Source organism: Geotrypetes seraphini, chromosome 4, assembly GCF_902459505.1.
Source record: "Geotrypetes seraphini chromosome 4, aGeoSer1.1, whole genome shotgun sequence".
In the NCBI taxonomy this organism is placed as follows: Eukaryota; Metazoa; Chordata; class Amphibia; order Gymnophiona; family Dermophiidae; genus Geotrypetes; species Geotrypetes seraphini.
In genome coordinates this window covers 255,010,310-255,023,428 of record NC_047087.1, presented here as the reverse complement: position 1 = coordinate 255,023,428, position 13,119 = coordinate 255,010,310, and the positions used below count along the sequence as shown (strand labels likewise).

Here is a 13,119-nt window from a genome sequence, read left to right as displayed (position 1 = left end):
ACTGCGAATACGGAGGGAGAAGTGTATTGCCACAGGGAAGCTTCTTTTATCACACAGTGTTTTACAAATGTCTCAATTATTTCCAAGTCCAGTTATCACTACAATGCTCATTAACTTCAAATTCAGAGTATGTAATGGCACATTAGTCTACTGTACAATACATGTCATTAAACTAGCAGCATAACATTGCTATGCCTACTGAGCTGCAAGAAAACAGATGGGAAGCACTGGTTTAAGTCTAACTAGTAACACAGTAACATAAGAACATACTGGGTCAAATTGATGGTGCATCTAGTCCAGTATCCTGCTTCCAACAGTGGCCAACCCAGATCACAAGTACCAGTCAGAATTCCAAAGAATGGCAAGACTGCATGGTAATGATTCTAGAGATAAGTAGTGGTTTTCCCCAGGATCCATCTTGTATGCCCAGCAGGGTGGCTAGATTCATTCCTGTGACTCTGCAGAACATGCAGGTTACCTTCTCTATGCCTTTACTTATAACTGTACTGCTGCTCTGTGCTGATTACATCTTTCTATTCCTTTTGTTTTGCTTAGATCCCATCCTCTTGCTAGACAGGGATCTTTGTGTTCATTCTATCGTATATACTCAAATATAAACTGAGATTTTTGGGCCCCAAAAATGGGGATCTCAGTTTATATTTGGGTCCTCGGGTCTGCGCCCACCCTCTGCTTGGGCCTGCCTAAAGCTCTGGTGGTTCAGTGATGAGCTGGGACAGGAGCGATCCTTCCTGCATCTTGTCCCAGCTGACTATAAACCACCCTGCTTCCCTGACTCTTGTAGACCTTACCTTTTAAAGCCCTGGTGGTCTAGCAACGAAGTGGAGCAGCTGCAATCTTCCTACATTCCTGCCCCCTGAGTACTTGAAGCCGTGATCAAAAATGCCTGTCACGAGTTCCCATTGCAGTTTCGCAGCAGGCATTTTTGATCGCAGCTCTCACGGGGCAGGGTCACCTTAGATAACACCCTAACTTTGGCAGTTTAAATCGCTTAATAACCTGATCTCAAAAACAATTGGAATAAACTTGGGTGTATTTGCAAAGACCTTAAGGGAAAGGGAAAAGAGAATGGGATTTCACATACTGTCTTTCTGTGGTTACTCAGTATATTTGCTTTACCTGACATCTATAGGTATGGCCTTAAAATGTCACTATTCACATATATTCTTTATTCATAATTGCATTTTCATTTATTTTCACATCATGCACCATCACATCATGAAGTGCCTCATCATTCTGACATTATATTTCAGCTTTACATCTACAGGCATGTCCCCAATATGTCACTATATCAACACATTTTTCGGTTCATACCTGTATCCCATTCTTTTTGTCATCTTTACTTTTATTTGGGTTTTGCCCTTATTTATATATTCATTTATATTACTTGTATTTTGATTTTGTCTTCATTTTTAAACTTTAGGACCCTTGAAAAAGGCTTATCAGCCGAAACACAGCCGGTGTCAGGTCACGGTAGTCTTTTATATGTTTGATGTTGACTAATTTTACCATTGTTTGAAGATATCTTGAGGAAATAAAGGAAAGTCAAGAACATTGTGTTTTTCTTTTAGACTCAAGGAAAGCAAACAGAATGTTGGGTATCATCAAGAAGGGTATTACAACCAGAATGAAGGAAGTTATCCTGCCGTTGTATCAAGCGATGATGCGACTGCATCTGGAGTACTGTGTTCAGTACTGGTCGCTGTACCTGAAGAAGGATATGGCGATACTTGAGAGGATCCAAAGAAGAGCTACATGTATGATAAAGGGTATGGAAAACCTTTCATATGCAGACAGGCTAGAGAAACTGGGGCTCTTCTCCCTGGAAAAGTGGAGACTCAGAGACATGATAGAGACATATAAGATCATGAAGGGCATTGAGAATGTGGAGAGGGACACTACGGGGAACTACAAGAACAAGGGGGCACTCGGAAAAACTAAAAGGGGACAGGTTTAGAAACAATGCCAGGAAGTACTTCTTCACTCAGAGGGTGGTGGATACCTGGAATGCGCTTCCGGAGGGTGTGATAGGACAGAGTACTTTACAGGATTTCAAAGAGAAATTGGATAAATTCTTGAAAGAAGAAGTTATTGAAGGATATAGATAGGGAAGATATAGGATGAAGAAGGGTATAGATAAGGTAGGATAAAAAAAAAAAAAAAGAATTGCAGGGATAGAGGGGTACAGATAGAGGACTACTACACAGGTCCTAGACCTGATGGGCCGCCGCGCAAGCGGACTGCTGGGCACGATGGACCTCTGGTCTGACCCAGCCAGAGGCACTCCTTAATGTTCTTATTTTCTTACTGTTTTTTTTTTCTGTGATTACTATCAATGTGATTTACATATTATATACAGGTACTTATTTTTTACCTGGGGCAATAGAGAATTAAGTGTTTGCCCATTTTTATTTTAGATGATTTGGAAAGATGTTCAAGTGTTGTATTGAAATTATAATGATTATATTTCTGTACACTTATTGTATGTTTGAAAATGATTCATGAATTTTAATTTCAGTAGGGTGGGGGGTGGGGATATATACTTTTGTTCTTGATGATATGATTAAGATTTTCAAGTGTTACATTGAAATTTAATGGATATATTATTGTACACTTGTTTATGATTTAAAATAAATAAAGAATTAAAAAAAAAAAAAAAAAAAAAAGAATCCAAGAGACTCCAACATTTCCACTTCATGACATGCCTCCAAGATGCCTCCTATTGAGAAACCAAATCGGGCTAACTTTCAAGACCCAGACCTGAATGTTGACAGTATGTGATGCAAGAGATGGTTGACCATGAACTCAACTCTGGACTCTTGTCACAGCTATTTGAACCATTTGTTTAACTTTATATGAGCATTAACTCTTTGTGAGCTAGTTCTGGAATGCATCACCTCAGATACAAGGACACAATTTCACGTCATTGATGGTAAAGGTCTAAAAGCTAGTTAATATAAATCACTTGCATATTTGCTACAACAGCTACACAGCCTTTTCAGATGGCTGCATTAAATTTTTACCTATTGCTTTCTGAGACTGCTTGGTCTAAACTCTTGAAGATGTAGTGAAAGAGACCACAGCTGGATCGACTGTTGATGTCATAACCGTATCCCCTCTTCCAGTACTGCTTCAGATCATTCAAATATTCCAACACCTAGAGGGGAGAAATTGCATAATTTTTACTGTTAAAGTGGACGCTGCACATTTATCCATTTTCCCTTCTATAAAAGGGAAAGAAAAACTGCAAACCAGACATTTCTTTGTGAATTACCTCCTGAGGATGCATTAGTATCGTAATGTCAGTAAACACATGATTCTTTTGGTCTGTTAGTTGATCATGCCAGATAGTAAAGAAATAATTCAATCAGAAATAAAAGAACTGAACCATCAAAGAGAATCTATTTCATGGGATTAAGTTATTTGAGGTATTATGTATTAGGTTTCGAGAATATTAGGTGTTTATATAATGCCTATCAAGGTTATCTAAGCAGTTTTACAATCAGGTACTCAAGCATTAACCCTATCTGACCTGGTGGGCTCATGATCTATCTAACGTACCTGGGGCTATGGAGGACTGAGCGACTTGCCCAGGGTCACAAAGAGCAGCGCGGGGTTTGAACCCACAACGCCAGGGTGCTGAGGCTGTAGCTCCAACCACTGCACCATACACTCCTCCTCCATCAGGAAAACAACTTCACTCCTGGATGATGTCTATTCCTCTGTACAGATGAATTGATTTAACAGATGCCGATTACTCTATACTACAGAGTATCTCTTCTACAAAAATAAAATTGCTAATATTCAGGGATCCTCTCTACAGAAAAAGTCTGAAACCAAAAGGTAAGGAGCAAGAAAACTTTTATTTTGGGCAATTCTATAAACAAAACTGCCATTTGGGCAGCTGCATGGCAGCCAACCATTGGCTATACCAGTGTCTCGCAAACTTTTTTAAGCTGCGGCACACTAAACTCGGGGCCACGTCTGGCGGTTCTCTGCACATGAGCCATTGACATGATGACATCACGTGCATCTGTGATATCACATTGATGGCCTTGCATGCACAGAGGTCCTCCAGATGGGGCCCTGAGCTTGTTAACCCTGAAATTACTACGCTATGGGAAGGTGTGGAGAGCAGGAGAGGTGCCGGCTGAGTCACCTACATGACATGCTTCTCCCGTCACACTTGTAATCTCACCACGGCACACAGTTTGAGATACATTGGGCTATACAACACGGGTTCCTCGCAATTCCACCTGCATAGTTTTAATTATGTGGGTAACATTTGGAACCCGCTTTGTACACAGTTGGATATAAGTCAATAAACCATCTTGTGCATCAAAAAAACTACATTACATTACATTAGGGATTTCTATTCCGCCATTACCTTGCAGTTCAAGGCGGATTACAAAAGAATTATCCAAGATGTATTACAACAAGAACTTACAAAAAAAAAAAAAAAAAAAAATTTGGTCATTTTCAAAAAGAGTGAGAAATGGGTAAGGTTATTTGTTTGGGGTAGTTGGTTTTAGTGAGAGGTGGAGTTTGAGACTTGCGGTCAGTAAAACTTCCTTTGCCCCTCTATTCACAGATTTCTGGCCTTCCCAGGACCCCAATAACAACAGCCCATATGATCAATCTACGGCCCCTCTATAATCTTTTTAATCAAAATTATAGCCTGCTTCCACAGCCCCTGAAGGTGGGGACATTCAAGAAAGGAATGAACCCAAGTGCTCCTCCCCACCTTACAGCATAAACAATTGTCATTTTCCCACAACCCCATCAGCTGACCCCCAAACCCTAGCCAAATAGGCTCTATGAATTATTTTAAACAAAATTTCCTGGAGGGTTGTTGTTTCTGATATGGAATAAATAAATAATGAAAATGTAACTACATAAACAATCGTGTTAAATGCAATTACCAGACATCACTCTCCAATTACTATATAGCATAAGCATACCTAGCTTGGGCTTAGAGTGAGATGAATATGTTTCTCATAATAAATCCAGATGCTTTGCATAACAGGATATCTACTGCACTTTTAAGAAGCAGAATTTCAAACAGTTCATGGATACTTTTACCAAGTGTACTGTCTAGCAAATTTTCAGAAAAACTATCCAGGCAGTTTTTCTTAGAAACTTACTTAACATAAAATACACATGCCCAATGCAGTCATGTACTTTGTACCTGTCATTTGGGCAGGTGGCAGAGAAAAGGAAGCATTCGCATCCCTATTCTAATAGGACACCTGTTGCAAAGCCCATTAGGACTTTTAGCCAGGCAGAAGGATGAAATTTCCAGACAGGCTAATTTATCCATATAAATTGTAGCTTTGAAATCTGCCCTCTAATTGTGAAGTTGAAATGTAACTTATTAAAGAGAAGATCTGTTTGGTTTGACACATCAGTTTTGATATCTTACAGTGTAGTTAACTGCTCTATAAGATATTTGGCAGGCTCCAGTCTCAGGTGGTACCACACATTGTACAGTAACTGGAAATGGCATTGGTAAAATATTAAGAATACACTTGGGGTCCTTTTATTAAAGTGCGCTAATGAATTTAGTGCATGCCCAATGCCATGCAGCCCACTGTATACTTATGGGCTCTATGGCACTTAGGGGGAAATTCTATAACAAGCGCCTACTTTAAAAATGTTATCAGAAACAACATAAAATGGCAATGTTGAAGCGCCTACCGCCAACTAAATAAAAGGCAGCTGGAATGCAGTCAGGTAGCCGCTTTAGGCCCTGGAACGCCAAAGTAGGGTTGGCCAATGTCAGAAGTGGCATTAAGTGGGCTAAAGTGGCCACGATTCATGCCAAGATAGGCGGCTGAAATGTAGGCATGGAAAACCCTAGTCTACATTTCAGCCGCCTGTAGCAGCCATAAGCTGGCTCAGATGATCGGGGGGGGGGGGAAATTCCACTGCCGCAATCAGCTGAGCCAGCTGCGGCGGACAGCGAACCTCCGCAATCATCTGGAGGGATGGCCAATCCCTCCTGCCGACACTTGAAACGCCCCCACACCGCGATCAGCAGGAGGGATGCTCACTCTCTCCTGCCACCTGACACTTCCCCCAATCATGACCGGCAGGAGGGATGCCCACTCCCCTCTGCCCAAACCCCCGACACCCCCCAACTACGATGAATGGAGGGATGCCCACTCACTCTGAACCCCTATTCCCGACACCTGGGCACCCCTAAGCCTACCTCGACCCATGTACTTAGTCAAACTGGACAGAGGGATGTGTAAGCCTTCCGGCCGGCAGGCCCACTTCTTCAAAATGGTGAGCATCTCCTTCCCGGTGCATCCTGGGAAGCAATAGGGAGGGGCCTAAGGCCCTGATTGGCCGAGGCGCCTAAGGCCCACACACAGGAGGGACCTTAGGCCCCCTTCTCATTGCATCCTGGGATACACTGGGAGAGGCCTAAGACTCCCATTGGCCCAGATACAGATACCTAGGTATCCTGGGGGAGGAGGGTGCAGGGGTTTCAGTGGTTGAGGAGTGTCAGGGGTTCAGGAGGGCTGGTGGCAGGAGAGAGTGAGCATCTCTTCTGCTGACTGCACTTGGGGAGAGAGTATCAGGGGTTCGGGTGTCAGGCAGGAGGGAGTGGGCATCCCTCCTGCTGACTGGGGGAGGCTCTTCTGATCAGAGATAAATTACCTGGTTGGGATCAGTTTATGGCTGCTGTGGCAAAGATAGATGGCTGAAATGTAGGGCAGGATTTTCCAGGCCCACATTTCAGCCGCTTATCTTGACTGATTAAGCGCGATTCTGTAACTGGCGCTGTCGAGTGATTGACAGGCGATCGGCAACCACTTAACGTGGCCACCAACATGGGCACTGATTACAGAATCTGTCTGTTAATGCACACTAATTCATTAGCACTCCTTAAGAAAAGGACCCCTTAACGAAAAGTTCATAAAATACAAACCACTTTATTAAAACCCAGTATTTAATTGCCAAATTTTAGCTACTACTTCCATCAGATCTTTTTATGTGAAGGAAGTGTTTAATAACTGATTGATATGTGTACAATTTTTAGAACACAATATTCTGAGCTGATATGATTTGGGTAGTGGAAGACACCATATACACTGTGGTTTGTGAGGGTGAATTCAATTTCATTTGTATTTTTAGTTGAGCCAGTGAATTCTATGTAAGTGTGATCTCCAGTGTGTTAGAGATGTCTAAGGGCTCCTTTTATTAAATAGCGTTAAAAGTTTTTAGCATGGCCCGGTGAGGTAAATGCTCCGACGCTCATAGAATTCATATGACCAGCAGAGCATTTACCTCACTGTCCCAAGCTAAAAACCTCTAGTGCTGTTTAGTAAAAACCCGTGCATGGGGCGCGGCTTAGTTATATGTGGCGACCTTTATAAAACTTTTAAATAATCCCCCCCACCCCCGATACCTTTTTAGGAAGCCTCCTCACTGGTGCGCAGTTTGGGTCTCCAGCTGTGCAGGGCATACGCGATCTTTTCGGCATCCGGCCTGCCCCCGCACTGCTTGCTGAGTGGCTGAGGTCAGTTCTTGTGAGTCCCGTGAGAACTGACATCGGCCATTCAGCGGGCAGTACAAGGGCAGGCCAGATGCCGAAGAAATCACAGCTGCCCTGCACCGCTGAAGACCCGAGCCGTGTGCCAGTGAGGGGGCTTTCTAAAAAGGTACCAAGGGTGGGGGGGATGAATGTAAAAGGCAGGGGAAGTACCAAAAGATAAGCTGCGGCCAATACCATGGTACGGCTTATCTTCCGTTTTTTAAACATAGGCCGCCCTTTTCTGCGGCCTATGCAGAGGGGCAGCCTATATTTAAACTTTGTACTCGCCTTTCCTTTACAAATTAAAAGTGAGTCAATTTGATATCTTTTTGAATTATGAAACCATATTGTCATAGGTTCTATATATAATTCAGAACTATTAGTTTTATATGGTTTATCATCTTTATAAGTTAATATTCTTATAAAAAATGTTTCTTAAGTAACCATAATGATGGTTTGTATGGCTTTAGAAGTAATGGAATAATTATATGTTTTATAAAATCATTTGTCCATATAAATTTTCTCCACTTTTTTCAAAACCGTAGCACAGCTTTTTGCGCCGGCCACGGCGGTAATAGCCTCAATGCTCATAGAATTCCTTTGAGCGTTGGAGCTGTTACTGCCGCGGCCAGTACTGAAAAACACACAATGGTTTAGTAAAAACAGGGGAGGGGGGTTGCTATTTTAGCACAGCTCCTATTTTATGCAATGAAGCCTAGTTAATAAAAATAAATAATAGTAAATCACTGATCTTAACAGTAGCCCGCATCTTTTAGGGGCCCTTTTAGGAAAGCTTAGAGCATGCTAATGGAATTAGCACTTACTAAATGCTAAGAAGACCATTTTATACGTACCTACTGTATATGCTAAGCTTTAGTAAAAGGGTCTCTTATTTTGGAAAAATGTTTTCCTTTTAGTAATTATAATTCATTTTATTAATTTTGTTTTCAATATGTATTTTACCTCATGGATTTCATAAAATTGGATTATATGAAATTTTAAGACTACTGATAGAGGCAATAACTGAAACATGACCACAATTTTTATTATTTATATTTTAATAAAGTATACCTCATAGCCCCCTCACTCGGGGGAGCAGGGGTCTTTTTCTAAGGCGTGCTAAATGCTAATGCGTCCACAGAATATAATGGGCACGTTAGCATTTAGCGCACGCTAAATTGGCTAGCTTGCCTTAGTAAAATACCCCCTTGGTGTTTTCTGTGTGGGATTTACCTTTCTTGTCTGCTGGCGGATATTGATAAAATACTGCCTACCCGAAAAAATGGGAAGGGGATCTTGGAAGGACTCTCACCTCCAGGGAGTGAGGGATTGTATGTGGGGAAGTGTATAAGGCGTCCTCTTGTGCACTAGTTCAAGAGAATGTCTATAAGGTTCCGACGCATTGGTACTATACACCGGAGCGATTGCATAGAACATACCCCCAAGTTTCCAATCAGTGCTGGAGATGTAGTACTTTTGTGGGTACCATCTTGCATATTTGGTGGGACTGTCCGATCAAGAGATTGGAGAGTGGTCCATACATTAACGGGTCTGGTGGGAAAACCGGTGGGAAGCTACACCAACTGGTTGTTTGTTGGGCTTGTATAACATTGGGGAATATAAATGGCAAACCAAACTTCTTTGTCTAGGTTTGGCAGCTGCTAAATGCTTAATAGCGAAATGTTGGAAAAGCAGCGCAGCTCCTTCACATGATGAGTGGGTCAATAGGTTAGTGTCCTTGGGAAGAATGGAAATCTCTGTAGCAAAGCGGAAACACTATTATGCGTCTCAAGTGTCCACTTGGACGAAGTTGGGGGATAAATTGGATGTTATTTAGATCTTAGTCATTGCGTTTCGCTGTCCTGTTGTGGTGTTGGGCATGGGAAAGGGGGGGGGATTAGGGTTGATTTGTGGTGGAAAGAGGTTTTGCTTGTTATTTGTTTCAGAACACAGGAATGTTTACACTTTGTAAGGTTGTGCCTGGGTGTTTTTCTTGGTTGTTTGTATTTTCTATTGAAAGAGCTTTTGGAGGTGTCTTGTATATTGTATTCTCTTAAAACAACACTCCCCCAATAAAAACCTTTAAAGTTAAAAAAACAATACTGCCTACCCATCTGATCAAATAGTGCACATCAATACAAAAAAGCCATGAGAAATGGAGAGAGAGAAAATTTCAAGTTAGGGTACAAATACTCAATCGAATGAACCAAATAAGCATTTTTTGGTCCATTTACAAAAACTGATCCAGACAGAAATGTTCAAAACTATTCCCATAAAAATGGATTACAGGTATTTATAATTTTCTACCCTGTGTGACATGTGGGTGAAAGCAAATGCATTGTTCCACAACATTTGTTTTTTTAATCCGTATCTGAATGGGTGTTCTGAGGTACAGGCTTAGGGCTCAGATGGCAACTTTTGTATTTTTGAAAGCAGGTGTCTTATTTCAGTCAGAGAAAGAGAGGTCAGAAAATAAAAGGTGCAAGTGTGTGCATATATTTTCCTTCAGCAAATTTCAAACATGAATATACGTGTCCTTTCACTTTAGAAATTGATGCAAAGTCAATAGGTAAAAAGTACTTGCTGATTTGGTATTATGTAAGTAGGATGGAAATTGCATTCCTAACGTAGTGCAATCAAAGTTCAGCAGGCTCACAAATCATGTGTGTCTGATGCACTAGCAAGAGTGCCCTCACATGGGAAAATGAAAGAACTGCAGCTCTAAAGATTACAGTAATGCTCCTCAATTCAAGGCCCAGGGGCCAATGGCAGCCCCCTCATTCTGCCCTTTTTTATTTTTTTGCTACTTTTTGCCTCTATACCCAAGCCTACAATAGAAAGGGGGAAGTGGATAGGTGGAAGAGCCACAGGCTTCAAGGACAATGCATTATTTTATCTATTGAAAAATGTGTTTGGAAACATTCATCTCCTTGTGTTACTCTCAATGAAAAGACTGAAGGCGGGCTGGTGGAGGTGGATGTCATTGACACCTGCTGGTCAGTAGTGTCAGGGTCCTGTACAGGAAGATATATGGTAGCCCTCTTTTAGCTCATTTGGATCCAAAATGACCTAGACTTAAAAGTTAGGGACCACCAATTTACAGCATGATCAGTGCATTAGCTGTCCTTATAACAGAGGCATTAAGTTCCACCTTCACAATCTGCTTTTCTTTTCTATCTTTTACACTAATTTTGTAAACCGAGTCGAGCTTTACTTTCGTAAAGATGACACAGCCTATAAATTTAAGGTTTAATTTAGTGTTAATTAGGTTTTCTATTCCGCCTTTAGCTATTAAGTTCAAATTTGGATTACATTACAAGAGGTTGGTTCAGTTACCCAGGAAGTTACAAGTTTGACACAGACATTCAATAGAGTTGCTAGTACTGTTATTAACACAGTTAGGTCATAGTTACACATACAAAGTTACACGTTTAAGTAGGTCATCTTTGGCTCATTGTTAAGTCCCAGGAGTTGCCTTAGAGTAGGCATTTTAGAAATGGGCTTTTACAATTACCATTTCAGTTACTTCCAGGTTGGCTCCCTGTCTTGGTACAGAAATGCTTTTAAAAGTTTTCTGAACCTGAGACAGTGATCACAAGATCGAAGTGTACGAGTAAATGGTCGTTGGTTCCAGCATTTTGCTAACTGATATTGAAGTGTGGATTCATGTTACAAGTCACTGTGCTGTGTGATCTGCATAAAAGCCTGTGCTTCAATTTCAGTTGCCAGCATTCTGCAGTGCATGCCATAAACGTCATACTCAAAACGAGAGACCACTATGAGACTAATTCACAAACATGCATGGATGTTTAAATGAGAAAATTACAAGATATTAGAGAACAGCTCCCACTGTTGAAAAAAGAATCTTGCATTAAATTTTTCATGCACCTTGGAAAATCAGCCTCTTAGAGAATGGAGAATAGAATAGCATTGAGAGCAAATATGGGGCACAAGCCAGACCTACCTTGCTATCTTCTTCTTCAAACAGTGAACACCAGGGGGAGTTCTCATTTTTAATAGCCAGCTCAAAGGAACAGGTGAAAAAAGCCACTTGAATTAAATCTGAAATGAGCCCAAAACCAGAGCAAGATATTAACTTTATCCTCTAACTCGGATGTTTCTTTTTATTTGTTCTTATGAAGTATAGTCCTATGTCTCAATGAGGTCAAAGTTTAAAAGTCACTGAAACAGTAAGATAATCAGTTAAATTTTAGCTAGTTTTCTTTAGGAAACTTTTAGCTATATTGCTGGCTTAAAATGCATGTTAATTATTACATTATATTAATGACTTCTATTCCACCCGTACCTTGCAGTTCTGGGCGGATTACAAAAGAAACTAGCTGGACATTTCCAGGAAAATTACAATTTAGGGTTTTGGATTACAAAAAGATGACTGGACAGTTCCAGGAAATTTACAGTTAAAGTTTGTCTAGTTGTGCAGCTGAGACTTTCAATTTAGTCAGTTATATATTTTTTTTAATTCTTTATACCATTTTTGCATTGAATCTTCAAGAATATTTTGAGAGGAAATTAAGAAAGGAATAGAAATACTGAAATAAATAAATATGAAATTAGATACTTCTTAAAAGTAAATATCTGCTTGATTTTTATAAAGTTTCTGTCTCCCAATGATCTCCTGGGCCTTGATAATTATCTTTAGAGCTCCAGTTCTGTCATCTTCCCAGGAGAGGGCTCTCCTTGCTAGTATGACAGACATATACGATTTGCCAGTCTCTGTGGCACACAAATACTGACATAATGCTTGCGAAGATATGTCCTCTGACACGGTCTGCTGTTCTTCCAGTCTGTATTCTATTTCATTGGTTGTAAGTTGTTATGCCTTGTTTATTATTACCTGTTCCTTGATTCCTCAATTTTAAAAAAAAAAGGCATCAAATGTTTTTGTTTTGTTTTGGATGAAAGCAAATTTGTGGCTGAAACAGCACAGTTTCTTTCAGCTAAAGTTGAAACGAAAAATGGTACCAACACCCACACACACAAGAATAGGAACTCCCCCCCAGGTAGTCTTGTGGTCTCTTGGGCAGGAGTGAATCACTTCTGCTCTGATGCAGAGCACACAGAAAATTTCTGTATCTCTGATCTTACCCAAAGCCAGAAGGATGTTTGTGTACTTGAGGAGAGGATTGCCCAGCAGGGGAAAAGGAGATATTGAATCTCCGACAAGATCTCACTTGAAGTACTATAAGCCATTCTGCAGACCTCAACTTCAAAAGGACATAAAGGACCTAAATTTTATCTTTATTAAAACTTGATACCAGTATACCGCTGAATGGTGAAAAATGGCATCACAGCAGAATCACTCTAAAAGACCTTTATTAAATGGTCACTGTACTTCATCATAAAGCATATGGAGACAAAGATCTCATATATATACTTTGGAAGAAAGGCAAGAGAGAAGAGATATAATAGAGGCATTTAAATACCTCAATAGTATAAATGCACTTCTTTCAATTGAAAAGCTCTGGAACAAGGGGGTTATATGAGGTGGATCAAAGGGAGTAGAGACTCAGGGATAATTAAGAAAATACTTCTCTACA

General features: G+C 40.6%; 1 protein-coding gene across 3 annotated transcripts in view; it reads right to left on the bottom strand.

Annotated features, from left to right (window-relative positions):
• The window catches only part of MINPP1 (multiple inositol-polyphosphate phosphatase 1), a 91,447-nt gene that overhangs the window by 60,199 nt on the left and 18,129 nt on the right, over window positions 1–13,119 (bottom strand). For all 3 annotated transcript variants that reach the window (XM_033943821.1, XM_033943822.1, XM_033943823.1), the window contains exons 3-4: window positions 11,526–11,623; window positions 3,042–3,175 (exon numbers count right to left, since the gene is read on the bottom strand). In XM_033943821.1, coding sequence (XP_033799712.1) covers window positions 3,042–3,175; window positions 11,526–11,623 — 232 coding nt within the window. The remainder of the gene's footprint in view (window positions 1–3,041; window positions 3,176–11,525; window positions 11,624–13,119) is intronic.